Source organism: Lemur catta, chromosome 18 (genome assembly GCF_020740605.2).
Source record: "Lemur catta isolate mLemCat1 chromosome 18, mLemCat1.pri, whole genome shotgun sequence".
Lineage (NCBI taxonomy): Eukaryota > Metazoa > Chordata > Mammalia > Primates > Lemuridae > Lemur > Lemur catta.
Window position 1 is genome coordinate 43,222,608 of NC_059145.1, and position 27,034 is coordinate 43,249,641.

A 27,034-nucleotide genomic window follows, 5' to 3' on the forward strand; every position below is an offset into this window, starting at 1 on the left:
CTCAGAATTGCTGTGGACTGAATTGTGTCTACACAGATTTTATATGTTGAAACCCTAATCCCTAATGTGACTATATCTGAAGATAAGGTCTTTAGGAGGTAATTAAAGTTAAATGCAGTTATAAAGGTGGGGCCCAATCTGATAGGACTGTGGTCTTATAGGACGAGGAAGAGAAGGAGAAAACTCTCTCTCCATCATGTGAGAACACAGTGAGAAGACAGCTGCCCGTGAGCAAGGAAGCAGGTCCTCACCAGAGACCACACCCTGCTGGGCCTTGATCTTGGACTTCTCAGCCTCCAGAACTGTGAGAAATAAATTTCTGTTGTTTCAGGCACCCAGTCAATGGTATTTCACTATGGCAGCCTGAGCTCAATGGCATACCAGTTGCTCAGGGGGATAGTGAGAATAGTTAGCCTTAGATGCAGACAATAAGGGGGTAATCACTTGTAGAGAATTCTAAAAAATAGTGAAACCTACTACAAATTGATGTGCTTTTTATTATTCTTATGAGCCAGCAATTCTAAACTGTGTCAGTGACAAAATACTCCTCTCCACTAAGGTGGACTGCTCTCATTCTCCTGCGTATGGCCACCACTGGAACCATTGTATGTGGAGTATTTAAGGAAACAAAAGATAAAGTTATTATACAAAGATAAACATGTAACAAGATACTGGGATGGACAAGTAAATTTGAAAAAACATAGTGTCTAAAAATAAAAAATATAGTTATTGAATTAAAAGGCTCAGCTGACAGTTAAATACCAGATTAGATGCAGTTGAAAAGAGAACTACAGTCCTGAAAGATAATCCAGGAATGAATAAAAAAATGAAACAACAAAAAAAGGATAAGATGTGAAAAATAAAAGAGAGATTAGAGAACTGTAGGATAGGATGAAAAGGTCTAACGTAGGTCTAAATGAAGTTCTAAAAGGAGAATAACGAGAGAAGCAGGGGCAATGATTAAAAGATAATAGGTATAAATTTTCCAAAACTGATAAGAAATATAGACCCATAGATCGAGGAAGCTCAACCTCACCCAAGCCTAGACTGGATAAATAAAAATACATTCACACCTAGATTGCAGAGGCCAAAGACAAAGGGCCAAAGACAGAGATTGTGAGAGAAATTAGAGAGAAAGAACCGCTTACTTATAAAGAATGAAAGAAAAGTTCAGCAACAACAATGGGAGCCAGAATCACAAGGCAAATATCTTCAAAGTGTTGAGAGAAAATAACTGTTAACCTGGAATTTTCTACTTAGAGAAAGAAATATCTTTTAAAAATGGGGCCAAATACGGACATTTACATATAAACAAAATCCGAGAAACCTACTCTAAAAGAAGATATTTTAGGGGGAAAAACCCTTGAAGATAGCTGGGATGCAAGAAGGAATGGTGATCAAATAAAATGGCAAACAGGTAGGTAAATATAAACACTGTATAAAATGACAATAGTGTCCAATTTATAGGTTTAAAAAGACAGAACTGGACAGCAATCATTTAAAACAGGAGAGATGAGATAAAAGTGTTCTAAAGTCCTTGTGCTGTTTGGGAGGGAAGTTAAGACATTGTCTAACTTTAGACTGTTAAGTATGTGTAGGAAAATTTCAAGAAGAGACATCAAGTGTCCAAATTCCAAATAGTAGAGAATAAAGTGGAATGAGGAAAGGAAAAAAAAAAAGAAGAAGAAGAAGAGGAAGAAAAAAAAAAACAAACACAACAGGAAAAAAAAAAGTCTAAATAAATCAATAACCAACCACATAATTCTTGGACATATAACAAAACTCCAAAGTAAGTGAGGAAAACTCCCAAGTTCCAAAACCAAAAAGAAAACTTGGAGTGAGAATACTGAACAGGTGCTGTAGCCAAAAGATCTCATGGGTCATCTGAACAGGATCTAGGCCTTGAAGGCTGGGGGTTAGGGACTGGGGGTCTGATGCCTTCCCAGAGAGGGGTTCATGCCACAGGCCAATGTAAGCATGAAGCTGGGGTTGAACAACCAGGAGGAACAAAATGTTGCTTCCCCCATGAAATGACCTAGAATAGCTCCACCCAGGAAACAAAGTGCCAGAAAAAACAACCAACCAACCAAAAACACCAACCTCCAAAGTTGCTTGCTGGCAACCAGAGCCACGGGCCCTCTCTATTCCCTATCCTTGAAAAGTATTCTCTAGGAGCATTCTCTAGAAGTATTTACATTAAATATAAGAATTAGACAAATATGCCCTATCACTACCACCTCCATGTACTAGAAGTTCTGGTAAATACAGTAAGAAAAAAGAAGAAATAAGTATTGAAAAGAAAAATACAAAATTCTATCTGCAGGTGATATGATAGCTTTCACAGAAAACTGAAGCAAATGTATAGACCAATATGAGAATTAATAGGATAATTTGGCTGGGCGAGGTGGCTCACGCCTATAATCCTAGCACTCTGGGAGGCCGAGGCGGGTGGATCATTTGAGCTCAGGAGTTCCAGACCAGCCTGAGCAAGAGCGAGACCCCATCTCTACTAAAAATAGAAGGAAATGATTTGGACAGCTAAAAATATATATAGAAAAAAAAATTAGCCAGGCACAGTGGTGCATGCCTGTAGTCCCAGCTACTCGGGAGGCTGAGGCAGTAGGATTGCTTGAGCCCAGGAGTTTGAGGTTGCTGTGAGCTAGGCTGACGCCACGGCACTCTAGCCTGGGCAACACAGTTGCTAGATACAAGATCAACATACAAAAACCGTTGGATTTTTTTGCAACAAACATAAACAATGATAGAAATGAGGGGGAAAAAGACACAATTCACAATAACAATAAAACAATAAGGTAATATAAATCTAATAAATGATGTGCCAAGATATTCATGGAAAAAATTAGTTGAAGAATATAAAAAAAGACCTGAGTGAGTGAGAAAAAGCACATTCCTGAATCAAAAGTCACAACTCAAAAGATATTAATTCTTCCCAAATTACACTATAAAACCAATGCAAGTCTAATAAAAATTCCCTAGGGGATTTTTTCCCCAGTGACACTTGTCAAATTCATCCTAAAACTAATGTGAAAAAATAAAGGTCCCAGCATAGAAGAGATAATTACGTAAATACATAAATAAGGATTATTTTAGTAGCTAAAGCTTGGGAGAAAAACCCCAAATTTCTGTTAGTAAGGAAATGAATAAATAAATTGTGGTATATTTGTGTGATAGAATAAAATGCAGCACTTAAAATGAATTAATGAGATTCCACATGTATTATTAGGGACAGATCTCAAAATGTTAAATGAGAAAAATATCATCCAGGACCCCTTATGTCCATTTAAATACTGACAACAAAACAATGATATTATCTGAAAGTACATATATGGGTAAGAAAAATGTAAAAATGAAGCCTCCTGCCTCTGGTGAGTAGGGAAAACTTGGGGCCAGTAATAAAGGGAACTTAAACTTTGTCCTGGAAATGTTCTCTGCTTTAACATAAAAAAAATCTGAATTCAAAATGACAAAATGTTTATAATTATTCATTCTGAGTGGTAGATATATGGGCATTTGTTATATTATTCTCTGCACTTTCCTGTATTTTTACAGCTTCAAAAGAGAAAAGGGAAAGCAAGAAAGGACACAGAGAACCTAAAGGAACTTTATAATAACTAGGACTCCCAAGCAGCACCTGGGGAGAGTGGTGGTGAAGTCGCTCTTCTCAGAGGCACAGGGAGAATACGTCTTCCTGGATGTTTCCGGGCCGTGCATATCGCCCAAGTGGGCAGCTCTCCAAGGTCCCTACGCGTGTGTGGAGACAAGCAAGCCCGAGACCTTGCCAGGGCGCCTTACCGTGTCTAGCTCCGATTCCAAGCTGCAGTTTTCAATGGAAGGGAACACCTCACTGTATTTGCTTGGGTAGGTAGACGCTAGGTGGTCCTTCACCTCCTCCAGGTTGCTGGCTGTCAAAAAGCCATCTTCAAGGTCAAAAGAATTGGTCAGCAGCAGAATCACCCTGCAGAGCAGACCATCAGATCAACCCTCACTGATCAGAAAGCCTCCCGTCACCAAAGCCTCCCGCCAGCCTCTCCTTTCCTGATTGCATCTGGAAAGGGAATCTGTTGCTTGGTGACCTTTTTAAAGGACAGGGTCATTTTGAATGGTTTTGAAGATGTCTGAGATACGAACAGTGACGACAACAAGAACCAAATGCAGCTGGGCTGTTTTAACCTCTGCACCGGCATAGTCCAACAGAACTTTCTGTGATGATGGAAATGTTCAATATCTGGGCGGTCCCGTTTGGTACCCACTGGCCACATGTGGCGACTAAGCTCTTGAATGTGGCTAGTGTAACTGAAGAAATGACTTGAAGTAAAATGTATATTTATTTAAAGATAAATTAAGTTATTTAAATGTAAACTAAGTTACTTTAATTTAAATTCAAATCTGTAAATAGCCGCTTGTGGCTTAGTGACTACCGAATTGGACAGCCTATCTCCTGGATGATGTTTGTGTTCTGGGGAAGGGGCCACAGACAGTGAATTCTGCAATCTCGGTGGCTCGGCTAGGGAGCTCTTGGTCACTTTTGAGGTGGGGGAGATGGGGCAAAAGAAGCTAAGGCGCCGTCGTCCGAGCGCTGTGCACAGTCAGAGCGCCGCCTCCCCGCGGGGCAGACGCCGACGGCTCTGGGCCCGCAGCTGCGGGACGCGGGCGGGAGCCGAGCCTGAGCCCTGGGCCGGGGACTCGAAGCCGGTGCTCTTGGCCCCCACCTGCGCCGGCGCCCCTTCAGCTCAGAGCTCGGGGAGCCCGGGACGCGGCGGGACAGCCCGGGCTTACTTGTCCAAGCAGCTTTCATAGTTGAAGGTGGCCTTGAAGCCGTAGATGGAGAAGGTCACGATGCTGGCAAAGATGGAGGTGGCGCTGTTGATGAGGGACACGATGACGGCGTGCTTCTGGCAGTCGTTGGAGGGCTTGTTGTAGCTGGCGAAGGCGATGAGGCTGCCGAAGCCCAGGCCGAGCGAGAAGAAGATCTGGGTGGCCGCGTTGATCCAGGTCCTGGGGTTGGCCAGCTGCTCCACCTGGAACCGCGGGGGCGGCGCTGAGGGACCCGGGCGGGCATCCGGCGAGGGGGGGGACTTGGGGAAACAGGCGGCCCGCCCCCTCGTGCCCGCCACCGCACCCCGCCCGTCGGGGCTGCGCGGTGCAACAGTGCGCGGCGGAACAGTTCAGAACCGCATCAAGCCCCTGATTCACAAGGCGGGCGCTGCACGGTCTGGGCGCTCAGAGGCGCAAGTGGCGTGGCCGGCGCGCCCCCCCGCACAGGCACAGGCCCCGCTACCGAGCGCCGCGGAGCGGGGCGGGGGTCGGCGAGGCGCGCGGCGAGCCCTGCAGGGAAGGGGCTGCACGGCGGCGCGTGGGCGCCAGCAAAGAGCTCGGTCTGCGTCTGGAAGGGGCCTGGGCTGGGGCTGGGGCAGCCGTCAGTCCCGGGCAGCGCGGACGGGGAGGAAGGGCGAAGACTGCGTGCCCCAGAATCGGCAGGGTGTGGGGGCTGCCTGGCGGAGGGGGCGACCTAGGGCCCACGAGTGATCCACAGCCCTCGCCACAGCCTGGTGGGCTCACACCAGCCTCCCTGTCCGCTCTGTCTTCCCCTCATCCCACCCCACCCCGAACGGTGGCAGGACGACGGAGGGGCGCCTTGAAAGCCCCTACCCCCCAGCTCGTACCTTGGGAGTGAACATGTATATCAAGCCATTGGTGGCTCCGTGGAGCGTGAGGCCCCGGCCCAGGTAGATGATGAGCACGCAGTAGGGCAGCAACGCGGTGAAGTACACCACCTGGGGGCGCCAGAGGGCAGCGTTAGTCTCCCGGAGCGATCGGGCCGCAGGACAGGAACACCCCCATGCCTGGGCCATTCAGGCCGCACCACCAAGCGGCCAGCAGCAGGAGAAGGCAGCGGGGTTCTGGGGCCGACACAGGTTCCGAGCTGGGGCTGGAGACACCGCTGTGGCATGTGGGCGACCACCAGGAGGTCTCTTGTTCAGTAGAGAAGAGGCAAGCAGGTCTCCAGGCTCTGCCTTCACCCTCCCTTCCACTCAACCTTATTCCAGAAAGAATTTGTCAGTGCCCACAAAAATGCATCAGTCACATTAACATTTTAAATTGTTAGATGAAGAAATTAGTCTGAAGAGAAAATATGGGCAGTCCAGAGCCCAAAGAAAAAGGTAGCTCACAGAATAGGGCATGAGTTTCTGCCCAGTCTCTGAGCTTCCTAGTGGCCTAAGCAAAGCAGGAAGCAGAAATACTTGCAGGATTTATATTATCTCAAGAAGGAAAAAGAAAATCAGGGTCTTGGGGTAGGACAGGTTTCCTCAGGATTGGGGCCTGAGAGATTGGCCATTAGGGCTCAGAAAGGAAAGGTAGTGACTTGCAGTGTAGAGCTGTGGTCCCCAACCCCCAGGCGGAGGACTGGTACCAGTCTGTGGCCTGTTAGGAACCGGGCAGCACCACAGGAGGTGAGTGGTGGGCAAACAAGTGACTTTTTTGTCAGCTAAATCTTTCCCCGCTGACATGCACCACAAGTTCACTGATGTTTTATCTTCAGTTTTCATGGTAGCTTTGGCAGTAGACTGTCAGGCTCTGGGTAATTTTAACTTTTACAAAGCCTTTGAAGAGAGGCCTTCATGTGCATGTATGCCCACCCAGGACTGGAATTTTCTCTGTAAGTCTACTCGTATGTGCACCAGAGCCTCATATGTAAAGAAGGATTTTGCAAGATTGTTCTCTGTGTGAGTTCCCTTAACGTTTGTGTTCTCCTGTGACAAACACAGCTGGTGACCTGTGTCCAGAAAGGCTTGAATTACCCTGGGCCTTCCATGCCTGCTGAGGCATGGCCCTACCTTCCTTTGAATTCCCAAGGCCACCACAGTGGCACTCTGTGTCCTCTCACTCTGGGGAGGGCAGGCAGAATGTGAGGTGTGTCTTTTATCATTGCTTCTTAGCTGGGGTGTTGTAACTGAGAGGAGTAATAAATCCACCCACCCTTATAAGGAAACCAAGCAGGTATGAGATGGAGATGGATAACTGAAAAGACAGGGCACCTGGCCTGTGATCTGAAGAGGCAAGGGGACAATGTGGGGAGGGGTGGCCACTGTGCATAACAGTGGGCACTTAGCAGCCACTTAGGGCAAGTTTCTGGAATTCCCTCCCTTCCCCAGGTGAGCACTCTTCCCCAGAGGCTCTTTGGAGTCCCGGCAGAGGTGCGTCACTTCTCCCCAGTCAAGTAAGCAGGATTGCTGGACACATGGTCTGGGCTAACCTACCGCAAGAAACCATTGCTGACACTCCACAGAAATTCTGGGAGGAAAGAAAGGAGATCGCAACGGAGGAGGCCAGGAAATGGCATACAGCCCCTACCGAGATTAATCCCCTGTAACAGAGCTGTTGGGGCACTTGTAGAGGAAGGGGCTGAAGCAGAGGAAATAGACGGTGAGAACAGGTGCGAATAAGTAAGCTTTCATGGCATGACAGGGTCTCATGTAACACATTTGCAAGTGGTCAGGAACAGGAATTATCTCGTTAAATCTCTAAGGTTGCAGATGTTGCCCTCAGATACTTTGGATCATGCTCGTAATAATCTGGCAAAGATAAATCACAAGAGCATTTTTTATGAGCACAGAAGTGTCGGCTAAGCTCTACGATGGGACAGAGTAAGTTGCTGCAGGTTCTAAGCTGTCCCAGGAAAGAGTCCTCATGTTCACTCTTCCCTCAGCTCAGCCATGGTGTGCAATGCTTTTGGGGCTAAGATCCTGGCTGTCACGGGGTCTGGGAAATCAAAATAAAATGTCCCACCAGGCCTGATGCTGGGATTGTCACTAGGTCTCTGGAATACTGTGGCTATTTCTGGTCTAGTGCCTAAAGAAAAACATGGTGGCAACTCAGGTAACCAAGAGGGTGAGGTCAGGTGGACTCTTAGGACTTTTGGCAAGGAAAAGCTGGGGTTGATTAATTCGCAAAAGATGTGGAGAGAGCACACGGGAGGTGGCTCACCAAACCGAGATGGTGGGGAGTCTTTGGGGCGAAGCTGGGCTCTGCTCTGTTCTTCCCTCACTAGCTGTGACGTTAAGCAGGTCACTTTACCTGTCTAGGCCTCAGGTGAGTGGGCCCATGAAATCTACCATGAAGGGCTGTTGCCCGAATGAGACAGAGTAGGGTGCCCGGGTCATGGTGGAACTGCTAGGAGGAGACTGTAGGACACAGGGCACACTGGGTGGCCGGGCATCTGCTGAAGCTGGAGACAGGTGGCAGGCGCTGGGAACACTCACAACTCACAGCAAACCTTCTGCATGGACAGGCTAGAGTTAGAGAAACATACCAGCCCAAGTGGGAACATGAACCTGGGATGCACCGAGAAGAAAAGGGTTATGAAGCTTGGCCCGACAGCTCCACAGCGTCCTTGAAAGCAGCTCAGGGCAAAGGTCTCAACCCGAGCTGCACGAGCTGCACGTGAGTCACCTGGTGAGCTTTGACCCTCCCGGTGCTCAGCTCACACCCAGATTGGTTCCTTCAGAATGGCAGGACTGAGGCCTGAGATTCTTTTAAAGTCCTCCAGGCAATACCAAAGTGCAGTGTGAGGGCTGGGGGGGGAGGGGGGGGCCCATGTGGGGTCATTCAAAGGCTTAATGAAGGGAAACTCACTGGCTGCTTGGCTGCCATGGATTCGCAAGTGGCTGGTACAGAAACGCTCTTATTTTTAGTGAGAAAGCCCTCATTTTGGGATTGAAAGTTGCAACTTCAAGCACCTCTGGCCATTATTAGGGTCACCCAGTAGGAGATTTGTGCCAGCAACACTGTCCGAGCCCTCTGCCCCTGCACAGCTTCTGGCCCCCAGCTGCAGAAGGTACCCCTTGGCACTGCCAGGGCCAGAGACAGAGGGGGCTGCTCCCCCACCCCCCACCGTGCCGCCCTCCGTGCCCTGCCGTCCCACCTTGCCAGTGGACTCGGTGCCCCGCAGGATGCACAGGTACACCACAAGCCAGGCCAGGATGAGGCACAGCGCCGGCTCCCACTGCACAGCCCCGCTCTCCTGGATGGACGGCGAGATGTTGAGCGTTTTCCTGTACCAGAAGTACTGCGTGGAGGAGGCCGCCTCACACTCCTCGTCGTAGCCTGTGCGGTTACTGTTCAGCGGGCAGACAGACCACGGCAGGGGGTTCTGGGGACCAAAACAAACATCACACAGAAGTGAGGGCTGAGGCCAAAAGTCAGCGTGGTGGTGATGGGGGTGGCCCTGCCAGGAGGCTCTTGCAAGAGAAGGGCGCTGGTCCCTAAAGGGCAGGCGGCTGGAGCCCCTGAAGGCAGACAGGGAGTCAGAGAGTTTGTGGGGGCATGGAGAGGGTGGAGGGAGGGGGCTCTACTCTCACTGCAATTCTACAGGGGTTTGCCGAGGACTGCTGAACTCTGTGGTGGGCCTAAGAGACAGTATCAAGCGGACAATGGCCAGACCAGATGGACAGCAGAACTCTGACCAACAACTTCTGCAGCAACCAGCCGGGGAACTCAAACCACAGCCCCGGCAGTGTTGGCCCCGAATGGTCAGGACCTGGTCAGTGACTGATAGAATCCCTATTTTTTGCCAACTCAGGACCCACCAGAGAAAACCAAATATACCCCCTTAACCAATCACATAGGATGTCCCACTTCTCATGAGCCGCTTGCAGCTTCCCCTGCCAGCAGCCTCCGAGGAGGACACACCTGGAGCCCTCCCCGTCTCCCCTGTAAAGCCTCCCACGCCCTGCCCGCCTCGCAGCCGCTGCCCAGCACAAGCGATGGGGCCCCTCCCTCGCTCTGGTGAGCTCTGAATACGGAGCCTCAGCTTGTTCTCCTTTGGGTGGTCTTTGTTTACTTCCACAAGTTCCCTGCAAGTCCTGGGATGACTAAGACTTGGGGACTGCCCTGAGTAACTGGCAGTGGAGACTGGCATTTCCTCCGATGGACATGGGTTTGGGAGCTGGAAGGAGATGAGGCTCATTCCCCGAAGCCATCTTGCCCCGCTGAGCCAGAGAACCTGGTGCTGGTGACTCCACCTGAGCTCGAGTCAAGTGACGCCTGGAGCAGTTCGACCCCTGGACTTAGCAGGGTGAAGCCAGTGAGGCCCCCGCCTGCTGAAGCTACTTTCAACTGGGTTCTCTGTCACATAGGAGCAAAGGAGCCTCCATGGGGCACGTGTAATATGACCCAAGGCCAAGTGCTCAATAGCAGTGCTAGGCTGGGAGGGAAGCAGGGGAGGAAAATTAATTCTGACTTGGGGGATGGAGGCCCCAACCCTGCTCTGCCAAGACCAGCCCCACATTGATGAGTTTTGCAGATATCTGGGTTCCACAAGCTCAGATTTCACAGACAGAATTGCTCCACTAACAGAAACAAGTCTGACCACACCACTGTGCTCAATCCCATATTTCCCAGGAAACAGAACCGAGGCCCAGTGGCACTACCTGATGGGTCATGGCGACTCTACCAGTGAGCATTTGGGGCCCAGGTCAGCAGACCTGCACAGTGCTCGGGACTGCCTCACCATGTGGGGAGACCCCTGGCGCCAGGGCCACCCTTGCTTGTTGGACTGTGACAGCTGGTTTCTAGCTCTGACTCGGATTGTGTCCAAAGCTGGCCACCAATCCCCTCCCTAGGTGCACATGCAGTTTCTCCCATGCAGAGGGAGTGAGTCTGGGCTGGCCTGTGACATGCGCTGACCACAAGAACACAGTGAAGAGATGCTGTGTGGCTTCCTGGCCAGGTCTCCAGACCCCTGCGGCTGCCGTCTCACCCTCTTGGAAACCAGCTGTCCTGTGGAGACATGTGAGTGATAGCCTCCCGAATGATGAGGGTGCATGGAGAGAGAGGCCACGTGGAGAGAACTTAGGTGCCCAGTGACAGCCAGCACTAAATCCCAGTTAGGGGAGAGGGGCCCTTATAGACCTGTGCCCAGTTGAGCTGCCCCAGCTGACACCCCTTGGGCCATTTGCAGCCCGTGTGGGACTGACCCGGGCTCATTCACTGAACTACCTGCTGATGCCAGCCCAGCCTGGCCTGGCTCCCAATGCCAGCTACACTATGGAATCACCCAGGCTCTGATTTTGTGTTTGGGGTGGGGTCTAGGCATCAGATTTTTTAAAGCTCCCCTCAGTGTGCTGCCAAGGTGAAGAAGCTTTAGACTACAGAAGAGCTTGTTAAATGGGCCAATTCCAGTCCATTCTCCCTCACCCTCCTCTGAATCAGCAGGTGCATCTGCATGTGTGACAGCCAAGGTGCTCCTGGTGGGAAGGGCCCGACAAGAGGCTGGAAAGCTTGGCCTGGGAGTGGGGTGGGCAGGAGCACAGATTGTGGAGCCAGGTGCTGAGGTCCAATCCCACAGCCATGAGCTATTAACTCCCCTCTGCTCAGGTACTCAGTACACCCAGCCTCATGGGGTGGTTGTGATGCTTACGGCAGTGAACATCTTAAAGAACTGGGGACTATGTCTGGCCCAGAGCAAGTATAAATGACTGTCTGCAGCTGGTATGACTACCTTATCATGTGACTTCAAAGCAGAGGGACTAAGGGAGAAGTCTAACGACCTGTGAAGGATGGAGTGAATGAATAATCAAGTAATTTTCAGGAGTTTTTGGCCCTCACACTTCTGAGGATCAGATAAAGGTGCCCCTTTCCTGAGACACTTTATTTTCACCTTTGGGAGATGGTGAGATTACTATGATCTTGTTAGGACAAGACACATTGCTTCCATCTTTCAAAACTTGTCTTAATAAGTATAAAATCTGTAATGCCTACAATATGTATGGCAAGCCCTCAATTGGTGATGCCACCGTGCAGCACACAACCTGCCCAACCATGCATGACAGCCATGCACAGAAGAGGGGAAACAGTCCCCAGACTTTAGAGAAGGAGGAGCTACCCTATTTCTACCCAGAAGGCTGGGGAGAAGCAGAGTTGGGGCCAGTCTTCACAGAACGCCAGGGAGTTCCATGCAGCTAAGCTCTGGGAAGAGAATCCTTCCTGCCAGGAACGTGTGCAACAGGGCAACTTGGGTGGGGCTCACTGGGAAGCCAGAGAGGGGTGTGGATGTAGCACCTTCCATTGTAGATGCCAAGTCAGGATTACTGGAGTCATTTGCCCAGGCCTTCCCAAGGGCCCCACAGAGTCAAGGCTACGTTATATCGAAGCACGCCAGAAGCAAATTGGGACCCGCCCTGCCTTGTTTTTGGACCTTGGGGACAGGTCCTGGCTCAGGGACAAAAGATAAAGCATTGGCCTACTTAGCTCGTGTCTCCATCTGGGAAGGAGCCAGGAGGGCGGTGGTACCTGGAAGGCGAGTGGGGAGGGACGGACCCTGAGAGTGAAGAGGGAGGAGCCGGGAAAAGAAACGAGCGTGGGCGGCAGAGAGGAAAGTTCCTCTTGTCCTGGATACCACGCCAGCTCTCGGTGTGGAATTGGGGGTCTCTCTTCCTTCTCTGCGATTTCCAGCCCCTTCCACATTTTCTACAAGGGTCAGCTGTGGCTACAATCAGAAATGCAGGGTTTAAAATGTTTATCTTTGGGAATAGTCCCTATCGTGTTACAGGGTGACAATGGTCCTTCTAGGAGAACTCTGGGGTCTGCAGGGAAAAGGAGGGACTCAGCCTGGACTCAGAAACCTGGAGGACGAGTGACCCTGCAGGAAGCGGGGGAGTGGCCGGCGAGGAGGAGGCGTCTGTACTGTCCTGCTGGGTGGGGGGAGGGTCCATCCCTGCAGTGTCCCCACAGGTCTCCTCCGTGCCTGCTGTGCAGCGGTTCTTAATGTTTTGGGGGCCACATCTTTCAGAGAGAACACAGTGAAAGGCATGGACCTGCTCCCCAGAAGTGTGTACACACACGCTTACACATGCTCACAGCGGCACACTCTGGCTCACAAAGTAAGGGGAGGTGCAGCAGGTCTGCAAACCCTCCGCCCGCTGTCCCCAGCCCCTCACCCCGCGCTGGCTCCCCTGAGGCTGTCCCCCTGACCTCCTCCAGCTGCCCAAGCCCCTCCTCCCCCAGCAGGTGGCCCTGATTTGCTCTCCCTTTCCTGCCCCAGCGCCTGCTCACCTGGAAGGAGTGGAAGAGGTACCAGAAGCCCCAGGCGTTGATGACGTTGTAGTACATGGCGAGGAAGCAGGAGACCACCACGCTGGCGACCCCTGCGAGGAAGCAGAGGGCGGTGCTGAGGAGCGACCCCTCCCACCCTGCCTGGGCGAGGGGGCGGTGGCCCCGTCCAGCGTGCGCTCCCAGGACAAGGCTGCAGTGACCGCCCTGGGGACAGCGAGACCTCCCTTCACCAGGTCTGTGTGAGTAAACGTGACCAGGCACTTCATAAGGGTTCTTTCTTTTCCCCAAGTTCTCTCCTCATCTTCTGGGATATGAGGCTGCTGACATGTTTTCAAGATCTAAGTGCCAGGTACCGTGCTAAGTCCTTCACGTGCCTTTGGTCCTTACAACAGTATTGTCTCCATTTCACAGAGGAGAAGACAGAGGCACAGAGCTCGCCCCAGACCACCCCGCTGGTAAGTGTCGGAACTAGGATTCACGGCTCGTGGGAGAAGCACTTTGTCACTGCCACCCTCGTGCCAGACAGACAGCTGCTCCCTGCTGGGCTCAACTGCGGTTGAGTCACTTGGGTCCAATCCTGCCCTGAGGTGGCAGGGAGCAGGGGTGCGAGGAGGGATGCGAGGAGGGGTTGTGGTGGCCCCTAATCAGGTCAGGCCTACACGAAACCCAGGGTGGGGCCTGGGAACAGAGAGATGGTGGCAGCCAGTGGTGCCCCGGAGCGGCCCACACCAGCCCTCCAGCACCAGTGCCTCCTCCGCTCCCCGAGCCCACGTGCCAGGACATCTCTCAGTAGTTTGAACCTGGCCACGGTGGGCGTATTTACACCACTGATGTCAGCAGCTGCTACAACCTGGGGCTTCCCTCTCCTCCGCCCCACTCTGAGAGCCGGTTGTTAAACATTTACCAGCCTGGCACCCCCATGACTGGCACACGTATCTGGTATCTTTCCTATCATACGCACATGCTGCCTCTGAGAAGTCCTCTGCGATTGCTAATTTAGGCAGATTGTAAAACCACCCTCTTCCATGTTAAAAATTAATAGCTGTTCAAGATGAGGAGGGAGTTTGGGCTTGGAGATGATTTGTGAGGCCACTGGACATATTTCTTCTGCATCTGGGACTAAGTCACCAACAAATATACATCCTCTTTGCTCCTAAAATGTCACTCTGCTTTCTTGTCTGCCTTCAGGTGGGAGGGGTGAGCAGCACAGACCACGGCACTGCTGGTCAGAGTCCCTCCTGCTTGCAGCGGCAGCCCTGGATCGTGAGGTTGTGCAGGGCAGGTTGATGATGTCCCAGGGGTACCCGGGGACACTGGCTCGAGGTAGCTCAGGAATGGCGTGACACGAAGCAACGCTCTCCTGCTATCCATGTGTGGCTCGGCTTCTGCACACTGGAGATAACAATGGCACCCACACCTCGCAGCAGTGTGATGAAGATTAAATGAGCTCATGCACACATATCGTATAGGCCAGCACCGGGAACATTAAAAGAGAGCCGTTAATTGGCAGGGCGCAGTTGTGTGTGTTCCCAGAATGGTCGTTAGCTAGGACTTGGAGTTACAGCTATTTCTCTTTTACAGATGACCAAGCCGAAGTCCAGTGAAGAGAGGCACTATGGCATCGGCTCCCGGGGGCATGCATCCTTCCTATCTCACCGCCCTGATGTCACAGACCCAGCTCCTCTCGGCCCCGTTCTATGGCACCCTCTCCTGGGCCGTTTGTCCTCCCAGGCAAGGGCTCTCTCGGGCTTCATGCTTGCCCATTGATCCAGCAGCTTTGCTGACAGGTTCCCCCACCCCACCACGCTGCCCAGGATGCAATGTGGGTGGGAGAGGACTGGAGGGGGCCCCACCTACCGACACCGCTGAGGTAGGGGCTGATGGTCCTCCAGGAGCCGATGCTGCCCTGCTGCATGCGCTGCCCCACCGCCAGTTCCAGGTACAAGAGTGGCATCCCCTCCACGACGAGCATGATGAGGTAGGGGATGAGGAAACTACCTGTGGGCATCCAGAGCTGAGAGCCAGGCCTTTACCGATGGGCTTTTCTCTGCCACCCACCCAACCTCTGTGCAAATGCCCTTCCATCCATCCTGTCTTTCCACTTGTTCATGCATCCTCCTACCTTTCTGCCTGCACATTCTTCCACCTTTCCGTACATCCATCCCTCTGCCATTCCTCTCATCCAACTGTCTACCATTCATCCATCCATTTTGCTTCCATCTTTCCATCCATCATTCATCCATCCGTTTTGCTTCCATCTTTCCACCCATCATTCATCCATCCATCATCCATCCATCCTTCTTCCTATACATCCATTTCTCCATCCTTACATCCATCCATCTTATCCATCCTTCCCTCTATCCATCTGTCTTTCTTTCCTTCCATCCATCCATCCATTCTTCTATCCTTTTATCTTTCTATTATCCATCCATCTGTCTGTCCATTCATCCATGGATAACATACAGCCATGTCAGTTGTTAAAACTTTAAATATTTCTACCCTGGGTGGTAGACTGCCACTGTCCCAAGCTCCTTGAGTGCCTTCCTCAATGCCCGTGATGCCCCAGCCTCTCTGCCAAAACCCCCATTCCATCTTCTATTTCAGCAACTAATGGCTGGCGACGGCCAGGACCACTGAGTTATTAAATATTTTGAACATCACACCTGAATCCATCCATTCAGCTGTCCACCTCTGTGCACTTCCTTTGGGCTTTGTGCACAGCCCTGATGGTGTCCCCATGGGAGGCAGCATATGAAAGAGCCATTTCCTAAGCACTTACTCTGGGCCAGGCCCTGAGCTGGTGTGGGCTGGGAGAGTAGCAGCCCTGCTCCCTGCCCTTAAAGGACCACGTGGGCACAGGAATTTCAGCTGTCTCATAATTGTCCAGGGCCCCCAGTATTCCCGCAGGCCTGACATCTTCTGAGATGAATCAGGGGCTTCGAGTATACATTTTGGGAGGCAAGAGGGTCCCCAACAGACAGAGCTCCAGGGCACCTTCTCCTTTTACGTAGCACCTCTATGTGGGTCTGATTCATCCAGGGGCCTTCAGCTTCAATTTTCGTTTTAACCAAGGGCACTATGACTAACAAAAATTTCAAACTCACTGGTTCCCAAGGAGCCATCTGCAAACAAGTGCCCTTCGTGATGGCGGGGAGCCAGGGGCTATACATGGAGCCAAGGAAGCCCTCCCCACTGCCAGACATACGGACAGAGGCAGGCAGCTGTGGCAGGGCCCCCACCACACCTGCCCCACAGACGCTGACGCGCTGCTTCTCCTATGGGTCCTCCTACCCCAGCCGGCAGCCCCTTGGCCACCCTTCCCTCAGCTGCTGGCTCCTTGGCAGTGGACCTGACAAAAATCCAGTGGGAAAAGAGGGGAGGACTTGTGACTAAAATCAAACCCGGGCTGGGCGCGGTGGCTCACGCCTGGGATCCTAGCTCTCTGGGAGGCCAAGGTGGGAGGATCACTTGAGGTCAGGAGTTCGAGACCAGCCTGAGCAAGAGTGAAACCCTGTCTCTACTAAAAATAGAAAATATTAACCAGGCGTGGTGGCATGTGCCTGTGATCCCAGCTACTTGGGAGGCTGAGGCAGGAGAATTGCTTACGCCCAGGAGTTTGAGGTTGCTGTGAGCTAGGCTGATGCCACGGCACTCTAGCTCAGGTGATAGAGGGAGACTGTCTCAAAAAAAAAAAATTAAAAAAAAACAAAAAACAAATCAAACCCAGACACTATAGCTGCAAGTATTAAGGGATGGTTACAGACAGAACTGGCTCCTCAGGTGTTAAAAGTCAGACAACAAAATATATACGCTTACATCAACAGCTAATATTCACCAAAAATGCCTCCCTTGTACAAATGTGCTGTCCTGTAACCCATTTTTCTCACACTGTGGTATTCTACAAGCATTCTCCTGAGCACAGGACGGACCTTTGCCTCACCCCTTAAATAGCTGCAAAGCATTCCGCTCTGAAAATGAGCCCGGAGTGCATTTAATCAACTGTTGGACACTCCAGGTGTTTGCAGTTCTCTGCCATCTTAAACAAAGCTGTGAAACAATGTTTCGCCCACTTGCTTGGCTATTTTGCCTCAGGATACAAGTCCCAGAAGTGGAATGGCTGGAACAAAGACCGAGCAGAGCCACCGTGGTGTAGCCGAGCTGTGTGCACAGTACTGCGAGTCCCACACCATCAGGCTGGGCCTGGGGGCCTTGAATAAATCCTTCCCTCTCATTTCCGCACTCTGCTAGGAAGACCCCTCTAGGCCAGGCTGCTTCCTGCCCTGCAGAAATGTCTCTCAGCACCTTGCCAGGTTCCTCTCTACATCAAAGGAGCCTGAGAGGTCACCAGTGGTTCTCACTCATTAAATATTTGACAATAAAGGTTGTGTTCACACACCGAGGGTTTGGAGTAACATTCAAACCCTCAGTGGTTATAAAATAATCTCATTTTCATTTAAGGTGTTAAACAGTAACCACATAAAGACGGAAAGGTCCACGGATGACTGTCCCTTTGACAGGACCTGTGTGACTGCCCCGTGCCTGTGGGTAGGATGGGAATCCAACGCCTGGTGCCGAGGGAGCATGAGGGCGCTTTAGCCCTATCCAGCAATAATTTCTGTCATTTCTCGCCAAACATTCAAACAAACACACAATCCAGATGAATTTGCTCTGCAATGAAGTTTTCAAAAAATGATGCCAGAACAATTGAACATCCATATACAGAAAAAGTAAATTTCAATCCATATCTCACATTTTATATCCCCCCAAAAAAATCTCAAAAAGGATCATAGATCTATATGTACAACCAAAAGCTCTAAAACTTATAGAAGAAAACAGGAGAAATCTTTATGACCTTTGGTTAGGCAAAGATTTCTTAGATACAACATTAAAAGCCCTACCTATGGAAGAAAATATTGGTAAATTGGACTTCACTGATTCTTTTTTTTTTTTTTTTTTTTTGAGACAGAGTCTCGCTCTGTTGCCCAGGCTAGAGTGAGTGCCGTGGCATCAGCCTGGCTCACAGCAACCTCAAACTCCTGGGCTTAAGCAATCCTACTGCCTCAGCCTCCCGAGTAGCTGGGACTACAGGCATGCGCCACCATGCCCGGCTAATTTTTTCTATATATATTTTTAGTTGGCCAGATAATTTCTTTCTATTTTTAGTAGAGACGTGGTCTCACTCTTGCTCAGGCTGGTCTCGAACTCCTGACCTCGAGCGATCCACCCGCCTCAGCCTCCCAGAGTGCTAGGATTACAGGCGTGAGCCACCACACATGGCCCATTGATTCTTAAAACTCAATAATAACCAAAACAGAGAACCCTTTCAAAAATGTATAAAAAATATGAACAGACATTTCACCAAAGAATGTATGTCTTATCTTGTTTGTGTTGCTGTAACAGAATACCCGAGACTGGGTAATTTATAAAGAATAGAAATTTATTGGCTCATGGTTCTGGAGGCTGCGAAGTCCAAAAGCATGGTGCCAACATCTGGCAAGGGCCTTCTAACTGCGTCATCCGTGGCAGAAGGTGGGAGGGCAAGAGAGTGCAAGAGGGGGCTGAACTTGCTTTTATAACAAACCCACTCTCTCGATAATGAAACCACTCCCGAGATAAGGACATTAACCACCTCTTAAAGTTTCCACCTCTCAACACTGTTGCATTGGAGATTAAATTTCCAACACACAAACTGGGGAACACATTCAAACCATAGTAGTATGATTCCATTTACATGACATTCCGGAAAAGGCAAAACTATAGGAACAGAAAACAGGTCTGTGGCAGCCAGGAGCAGCGGGGTGGGGAGGGGTTGGCTACAAGGGGCATGATTGTGGTGGTAGTAGTATCACTGCATGCATTTGTCAAAACTCAGAGGAAAAAAAGTGGATTTTTCTGCCTGTAAATATATCTCAATAAAAGAAAAACTTTGCTTTGCAATCAGTTTGAAAACAACCCTCTTCCAACTGGACTGCTCCTATGTTCCTTTGATATAAAAATTCTACTTCTGGCTCTGCACAAGGAGGCTTGGCATCAGAGAGAGGCATCAGAGAGAGGCAAAGCAGTGCGTTTGTTCCCTGCATCCTGACGGGGCACACGTGGGAGATTAAATACAGCCACACATTTTTTGGTGCTCCTCCAGTGAAGAGATGGAGTCTGTTTCCCCACCCCATGGATCTGGGCCAGCCTCGGGACTTGCTTTGTCCAATAGAATATGGCAAAAAGGACGCCACATGGGCTCCAGAGTGCAGGCCTCAGGACACCTTGCAGCTTCCCCATCATCCTCTTGGTGTGTGGCTCGAGACTGTCCCCTAGGTAAGCTGGTCCAGGCTTCAGGATGAGAAGCCACATGGAGGAGCACCAAGGGGCCCCAGCCAGCTCAGCACCAACTGCCTGTCATGTGTGGGACCTTCCAGACACATGAGCAGGGTTGGCCACAAACAGCAGAGAACTGCTCAGGTGACCCACAGAACTGTGAGAAATGCTTCATTCTTCTTGTTTTAAGCCATTACTTTTTTTTTTTTTTTTACTGCTCAATACTTTAGTGTGTTTGTAAAAAACAAGGACATTCTCTTATATCATCCCAGCACAGTTAGCAAAATCAGGAAATTAACACCAATACAGTACTACTATTTTACCTGCAGACCTTCTGAAAGTTTACCAATTGTCCCACTGATGGCGCTTTTCTGGCCCAGGGCTCACAATCACACAAGAACTCCAGCTCTCGGTCTCTTTAATCTGGGACCGTTCCTTAGATTCTCTTTGTCTTTCTCTGTCTTTCATGTCCTCGGCACTTTGAAGGAGTACCGTCCGGTTATTCTGTGGAATGTTCCTCAGTTTGGGTTTTGGCAGAAACACCAAAGCAACCTTGGGTCCTTGTCCAGAGGCACAAGATGTCAAGGTGTCCCGTTCTTGGCGATGTAAACTTTGCTCACTCGGTTAAGGTGGTGTCTGCTAGGTTTCTCCACGGAAAGTGACTATTTTCCCCTTCGACGTTACGAGGCATCTTGTAGGAGATACTCTGAGACGGGGTAACGATCCCGTCTCTCATGCTTTGGCCCGCTAGTTTGGGCATCAGTGGTTGGCTTGCCCGAAACAGTGACTGCTGTGTTGGTTGCCAAATGGTGATTCTCTAATTCCATCGTTCTTTCTAAGTCCTCAAGTTTTTGAGTGTGTTGCCATGCAGAAATGGATAACTGAGGCACATCTTGAGCCCTGGGGTCACCTCCCTGCCGGGGGTCAGTCTGGGTCACCCCGGGTGAGTGGGTCGCTTATGGCCGCAGGAGTACTGGGAAGGTGCCAGGCGGGCTCTCAGCTGGGGAGGCCTCTCCTCATTCACCCCCGTCCAGCCTGGCTTTCCCCCAAAAGCTTCCCATTAGGAGTCAAACCCAGTCAACGTTTTGGAAACAAAGAACAAAGGCTCAGGCAAGAAAAATAAAAGCCATCCTTACTTTCCCTGACTCCCCCTTGGCCTAAAACTTCTGGAATTCCTCTCTTATCTGTTCCCTCACTCCCTGCCCACCCCTCTGGCAGCATCATCCCTTCGCCGGCACCCCTGGCCTCCGTCCTGGCAACCTCGGGGAACCACGTTCTGATGGAGCTACTCCTGCTTGAACCCCCGGCTTGGCTGCCAGGGCCCAGTTCCATCTTCTTGGCCTGTTATTCAAGGCCCTTCGGGACACGCTGAGTCCTCCCTTGCCTCCAGCTCCCTTAGCTACCGCTGCCCTGGCCTGTGCCACATCATCACAGCCACGCAGGGTTTCTGGCCACGGCCCTCAATCGCACCCTCTTCTGTGCCCTGTGCACGTTTCTTCTGTCTGGGATGTTTTTACCCCGAACTCTACCCGGTGAGCTTTGACTCCTCTGCCAAGACCGAGGGTACACGTTGCCAGCGCTGCAAGGCTTTCTGGATTCTCTCGAGCAGTCGGCCCTCCTTCTGGAGTTACTTCAGTAAAGCCTGGAACAGCCCTTTGTTAGAGCTCTTCCTGCTCTGGACTGAAGGGACGTTTTTCATATCGGCACCCCCCTCGCCCACCCTCCCCCCATCACCATCTTTGCCAGCTCCTCCATCAACACAGCCCCTGGCTTGTCCCAGCTACGCAATGAATATTTACTGAATGACTTAAATTAAGTGCCTAGGAGGTTTATATTACTTATTGTGTAACTGTTATACGCTCCTTCTGGTTTATAAAAGGGTGTAAGGTAGGGGTTCTCAGCCCCGGCTGCACAGCAGAATCCCCTGGGAAGCTCAGATCTCCAGCTGTTCAGGCCACACCTGAGACCAACCCAATCAGGATCGCTGGGGGTAGGACACAGGTGTCAGTGTTTTTTTAAAGCTCCTGGGTGATTCTAACACGCAGACGAGTAGAGGGTTCTCCACCAGCAGGTGGACACTGCGTCCTGACTGGTGGCTGGGTGGGGTGAGCATGCCGGACCCCACAGCAATCCCCAGGAAGGGATGGCTGTAGCCTGGGGGCCCAGGGAGGGCTGCAGGGAGGAGGGTGCCTTTAATTTAGAAAGGGAGAAGGAGGCTTCCTGGGGAGGGTGAAGACAGAAGGAAGACACCAGACGTTTCAGTTGTACTCAGGGAAGGGCAGAGGTGGAGAGGAGGAGGGACAAGAGACCCTTGAAGGTGGCCATCTCAGACACACGGGCTCTCAGCCAGGCCCCCTCCAATGAGCATCAGAACCAGGGGAAGAAATACCCTGAGCCGTGGCGATTCTGACTCAGGGGTCCTACGAAGGCCTGGACAGCTGAGGTGGCCACTCCTGTCCTGCTGTCTCAAAAGCTGCAGGCTGCTGGGGAGAGAGCCCTGGTTTGGACATAGAAGTGGCTCGAGCCCCAGCTTCTCCTCCAGAAGTCTTGTCTTCTCTGAACTTGTTTCCCATTCGATACTGCGGGTGACAGGACCAACTGCGGGAGTGCTCTGAAGACCAAGTTGAACACCTGCAGAAAGTGCTTCATGCGATGCCTGGCTCATGCCAGGAGCCCAGTCAAGCAGTTGTTACCGGGATCGAGTGTGGAAACCCCAGATGAGCAGGAGCCCCTGACCATGGTCCTTTCTGACTGCTGTGGCCTGCCTCCGGAGCTCATCTTGGAAATTGTGTGTCTTTGAAACTTACAATGTCTGCAACTCAGGTTCTGTCCCACCTGGGAGTACTGCCAAAACGGCACAGAGCAGGGCTTCACCTGTCCATCCACGGACTGACCTGGTGTGGATCAGTCCCTGGCGGGCTCTGGCCTGAGGAGCTGTGGCCGCCACACAGCACCTGGCTGCAGGGGTGTGCTGGGGCTGGCTCAGACCGGCTCACAAGAACCACCTGTCCTCAATCTTCCCACCCCCACTACCTGGGCAGTCTGAAATTGGCCACATGGGAGCATTTACACCACAATAATCAGCAAGTGCTAGGAATTGGGTCCTGCTGCCCCCACCAAAAGCCAGCTGTTAAACGTTTATCAGCAACCCCCTGCCAGGCCTGGGGGCAAACGAGCAACCCTGACCCTTCCCCTAAAGCCTGGTCCATGGAAGGCAGCAGCGGCTTCCCTCAAGAGCTCGTTAGAAATGCAGAATCCTGCCCTCCTCCGAGGGTCTCTGTCCAAGGGTCCCTGATCAGAATCTCTGGGAATGAGGTCCTGCAATCTACAGTTTATCAGGATCCTAAGGTAGGCTAAAATTTGAGATGTGATGTTTTAAGCGATTCGGGATTAGCAGAGTGAAGAGAGCTGAAAGAGCTGGCTTCCTGCCGAGAGAGAAGCAGGGGCTTTGGGGGGAAGTGGACCATCCAGCCTGTGAGTGCAGCGTCCCACTGCATAGTCAGTGGCCTCTGATTGAGCCCTCTTTATTGTTCGAACATCACGTAGAGACAATTTAAGAGGGAAAAAAATCCATATTTCTGCCAATCATACAACTGTTCTCATTTCTTCACGTTTCTTCCACGCACACATTTATATTAATGTAAAATGAATTGCTGGTGTGTTTTTTTACATGTTAGTATATAGCACACTTGTGTCCCTGATTTCTTCCTGAGCAGCCACTGTCTTAGATGTTGACATGGTCACCCAAGACCTGCTGACTTTTTCAAAAAAAAGTTTTGTGAAGTTTCTTCAGCTGCTTTTATGTTTTTCTAGCGCAGGCAGCTAGAGCTGTAAGAGATGATTGGTACCTGGAATGTAATCTTTAGAATTAACATTCCTCGCGCTGTGCCTGGCCTGGGCAGCAGGAAGGGAACAAGCCTTCCCAGTCACGGGGAGAGTCCCACAGAAAGGAGACAGAGCCCTAAGCCGTCTTATTCTGGGAAGTATTTTGGCACAGCCAGGCTTGGTGGTTTATAAACAAGCTCTTTGTTTGCTAGAGGTGTTTGCAGCTCTGCTTAGAAGGAAGTTACACACCCCCTTGGAGCCTTTCATGATGTGGTTTGTTTACCCCTTACCCTTTACCATGAGGTAAAGAATGGCTTTGTAAACTGCCTGGGTCTGGGGCAACACAAATCACTTCTTAATAGGTGACTTTGCTGCACAGCTGGGAGAACCACCAGCTCCCCCCACCTCATTCACGCCGTGGCTTTTCATAACAGCCTCGCTCATTCATTCAGCGAATATTTACTGGGAGCCTTCTCTGACTCCACCACATCACAGAGATTGGGCCGGGGGTGGCCAGAGAAACTGCAGAACAATGTGCGGTTCTGACCTAGTGCTCATTCGGCCTGCCAGGTAGCAGAGGAGTCAGAGAGCGCAACCAAGACAAGGTGACATGTGCCCCGCCCCGATGGAAGAGTGGGAGCTCTCCAGGCAGCAGCAGCATCCCAGGTGGAGGAAATATCTCGGGCAGAGGCAGAGAGGTTGGCGTTCGTGGACACAGCACGTTCAGAAGAGTTGGTGGGGGTGGGGGTTGAAGATGAGTGACAGGAAATGAGGTGGGAATATTGGACAGGTGTTAGGTGGTGAAGGGCCGTGCCAGAGCTGTTTGGTTTTTATTCTGTAGACACGTGGCTAAGAGGGTGCCATCCACCGACCCACATCCTTTCATTTGTTCGTCCACCCACTAATCCATGCCGCCACCCAGCCACCAATCCATTCTCTGCCCAGCATCCGTCCCTCTATCCATCCATCCACCCACCCAGCCTGAGTATCCTCTGTACCAGAAACCAGAGTTCTTCTTGTTCCTTTTTCCTGGGACCTGGAGGTCTTGAGGTTTTCCTAGCAACTCCTTGATTATTATTCTACTTCAGAACGACTCAGCCCTACCTGTGTCCCTCTGCAGACTATTCAGGTGGTGAATAAACAAGGGATTAAATGGTCATGTGACAGTGAGGCTCACCTGGCCTGATGGTTGGGAAATGTGTACCCAGGATAAAGGCATCATGGGTAGGTGTACTGAGCACAGAATGATGTGGAAATCTCAGTCTGATGAATAACTCTTTCAAAAGTCAGTTATAAAGCTGTTAAAGCATACGGCAACACTTGCCCTGCACATTATTATGGTGTATTTATGCACTTCAAAGTTTAAAATGGAATTGGGGAATTAAGAATGCACTATTTTGGCCAGGTATGGTGGCTCACGCCTGTAATCCTAGCACTCTGGGAGGCCAAGGTGGGAGGAATGTTGGAGGTTAGGAGTTCGAAACCAGCCTGGGCAAGAGTGAGACCTTGTCTCTACCAAAAAAAAAAAAAGAAAAAAAGAAAAAAAAGTTAGCCAGGCATGGTGGGCGCCTGTAGTCCCAGCTACTGAGAAGACTGAGGCCGGAGGATCGCTTGAGCCCAGGAGTTTGAGGTTGCTGTGAGCTATGATGATGCCAGTGTACTGAAGTCAACAGAGTGAGACACTGTCTCAAAAAAAAAACAAAAAAACAAACAAACAAACAAAAAACTGTATTTTTAAAAAAACTCAATGAATTACCCTTTTGTTGAATTGTTTTTGAGCTGCTGAAGATGAGCAGGAGCAGTGCTTAGGTCTTGGTCTTATTGAATGGTTAAATTTTGTAAATACTTTGGTCTAAGATCTTTCATTGTTTTCGAAGGTAAAAAATACTATGGTGACAACACACACAAACACACACACATACACGAAAAGAGCAAGGTAAAACAAAAATCACCCAAAGGTAACTATTGTTAACAATTGGTGTATTTTTTCATTCTTTTCCCTGCATATTTTCAAACAATTGTTTAAAATTTTTATACCCATTTTATACAGCTTTGAATCCAACCTCTCCCTCCACTTAATATATGACATGAGAAAATACTCACATAAAACTTGGCTGCAAAGAGAACTGCAAGGATGCTCCGTAACTGAACCAACCCCCTTTAGTTGAGGGCTTAGGAAGTTGCCAATGTTTTGCTCTTATGAAATGATGGTGACCAAACTTCAGTTTCCTACCTCTGTCAGAACTATGATTATTTTCTTTAGATAGGATTCTAGAATTGGAACTGAGGAAAAACTTGTTTTTTAAACTGCTGAGACTTGACTCCCTCTTGCAACACTGCCTTCCAAAAAGGTACTTGGCCGTCACTGAGGTTCTTTGCCGTGTCATAGGTGTTCCCGGCTCTAGGCAACGCCAAGGAGTGCCGGTAAGTGTGTTGCCCTGTCTGAGAGTGCAGTGGTGCTTCAGAGGAAAAATTTGTTGAAAGAAAGGAAAAGAAAAGAAAAGAAAAAGAAAGAAAGGAAGGAAGGAAGGAAGAAAGAAAGAAGGAAAGAAAGAGAGAAAGAGGGAGAGAGAAAGAGAGAAACAAAGAAAGAGAGAGAAAGAATGAGAGAGAAAGACAGACAGACATAGAATGATTTGCCTTTCCTGCCTCCTATGGTTCCATATCCAAACCAATCTCTTTATAAAAAAATTAAAGAAATGGCTCAGGATCCCGCTAACCTGAGTTTCACACGGTGCTGCTGGGGATTTAAGTTTCGGATGTGAAAGTTGTGTGACAAGTTTCTACTGAATAGGGCAATTTCCTACTTACTTTTGACACTGCAACGTGAAGTTTACTCACTAAGAAGTCGGAGCGTGGCCACCTCTCCTGCTCCGGAGGGAGGACGGGCAGCAGCAGCGTCCCGAGCGGCCGAGTGGCCCACAGGGTGCGGGCGGGCCCGGCCGCCCGGGACGGGCGCGGGGTTGCGGAGGGCTCGGAGCGCGGCCGGGCCGGAGCCGCCCGAGCTGTCCCGCGACCGTTCCCAGCTCCGCACGGCGGCCGAAGCCCTCTCGCCCTCCGAGCCTCCCCGGCCCGGCGCGGCGCGCACGCCCAGCGCCGCGGGGACAGCGCCGGCGCCCGCACTCACCTCCGCCGTACATCTGGCACAGGTAGGGGAAGCGCCACACGTTGCCCAGGCCCACGGCGTACGAGATGCAGGCGAACACGAACTGCAGCGGGTTGTCCCACTGCGCCCGCGCCTTCTCCATGGCCGCCGACGGGCGCTCGGCTCCCGACCCGGCGCGGCTGTCGCTGTCCGCCCGGGCTGGGTCTGCGGGTGGCCCCGCGACTCCGGTCTCCGCCGCGCACGCCGCCAGCCCGCTGTTTAATTGCTAATCTCATTAATGGCGCACCTGCGGGAGCGGCGAGGCTGGTAAATGGATGACGGGAGCCCCACCCGCCCGGCCGCCGCGCCCGGAAGGCGCCCAAGATTGCGGGGTGCAGCGCGGCGCCCCCCGGGGGACCCCTCCGGCTTGGCTGGGCCTTTGCGTCGGCTGCCCCGCCGAGCTCCGTGGAGTGGTCGAGTTCCCTCAACCACTTGCCCGTCATTCATCCAGTGCCTACTGTGTGCCCGACGTTGTCTGGGGACACGGCGATGAAGGACACAGACATCCCAGCCCTCCTGGAGCTGGCATTCGGGTAGAGGGAGACGCTTAAATTGGACTGGGTGAAATGCCCCATTTTCAACTATCATTGACATACAGGAAGGACAACTTCATATGGTTCAACCTAGTCCCTATGTAATACAGCAGTCCCCAATCTTTTTGGCACCAGGGACCGGTTT

At 51.0% G+C, this 27,034-nt stretch overlaps 1 protein-coding gene and 1 long non-coding RNA gene across 2 annotated transcripts in view; one reads left to right on the forward strand and one right to left on the reverse strand.

The window, feature by feature from the left end:
- The window catches only part of SLC6A20 (solute carrier family 6 member 20), a 35,175-nt gene extending 8,597 nt beyond the window's left edge, over positions 1 to 26,578 (reverse strand). Inside the window, exons 1-7 of the mRNA XM_045529816.1 lie at positions 26,339 to 26,578; positions 14,932 to 15,072; positions 13,075 to 13,166; positions 8,945 to 9,172; positions 5,685 to 5,795; positions 4,798 to 5,039; positions 3,814 to 3,976 (exon numbers count right to left, since the gene is read on the reverse strand). Of these exons, the coding sequence (XP_045385772.1) occupies positions 3,814 to 3,976; positions 4,798 to 5,039; positions 5,685 to 5,795; positions 8,945 to 9,172; positions 13,075 to 13,166; positions 14,932 to 15,072; positions 26,339 to 26,459 (1,098 nt within the window). The 5' untranslated portion in view covers positions 26,460 to 26,578. The remainder of the gene's footprint in view (positions 1 to 3,813; positions 3,977 to 4,797; positions 5,040 to 5,684; positions 5,796 to 8,944; positions 9,173 to 13,074; positions 13,167 to 14,931; positions 15,073 to 26,338) is intronic.
- LOC123623091 lies at positions 311 to 4,360 on the forward strand. The gene is made up of 2 exons (XR_006729789.1): positions 311 to 1,417; positions 3,571 to 4,360. It is a non-coding gene; the product is annotated as an uncharacterized LOC123623091 (long non-coding RNA).
- Positions 26,579 to 27,034: the final 456 nt, after the last annotated feature.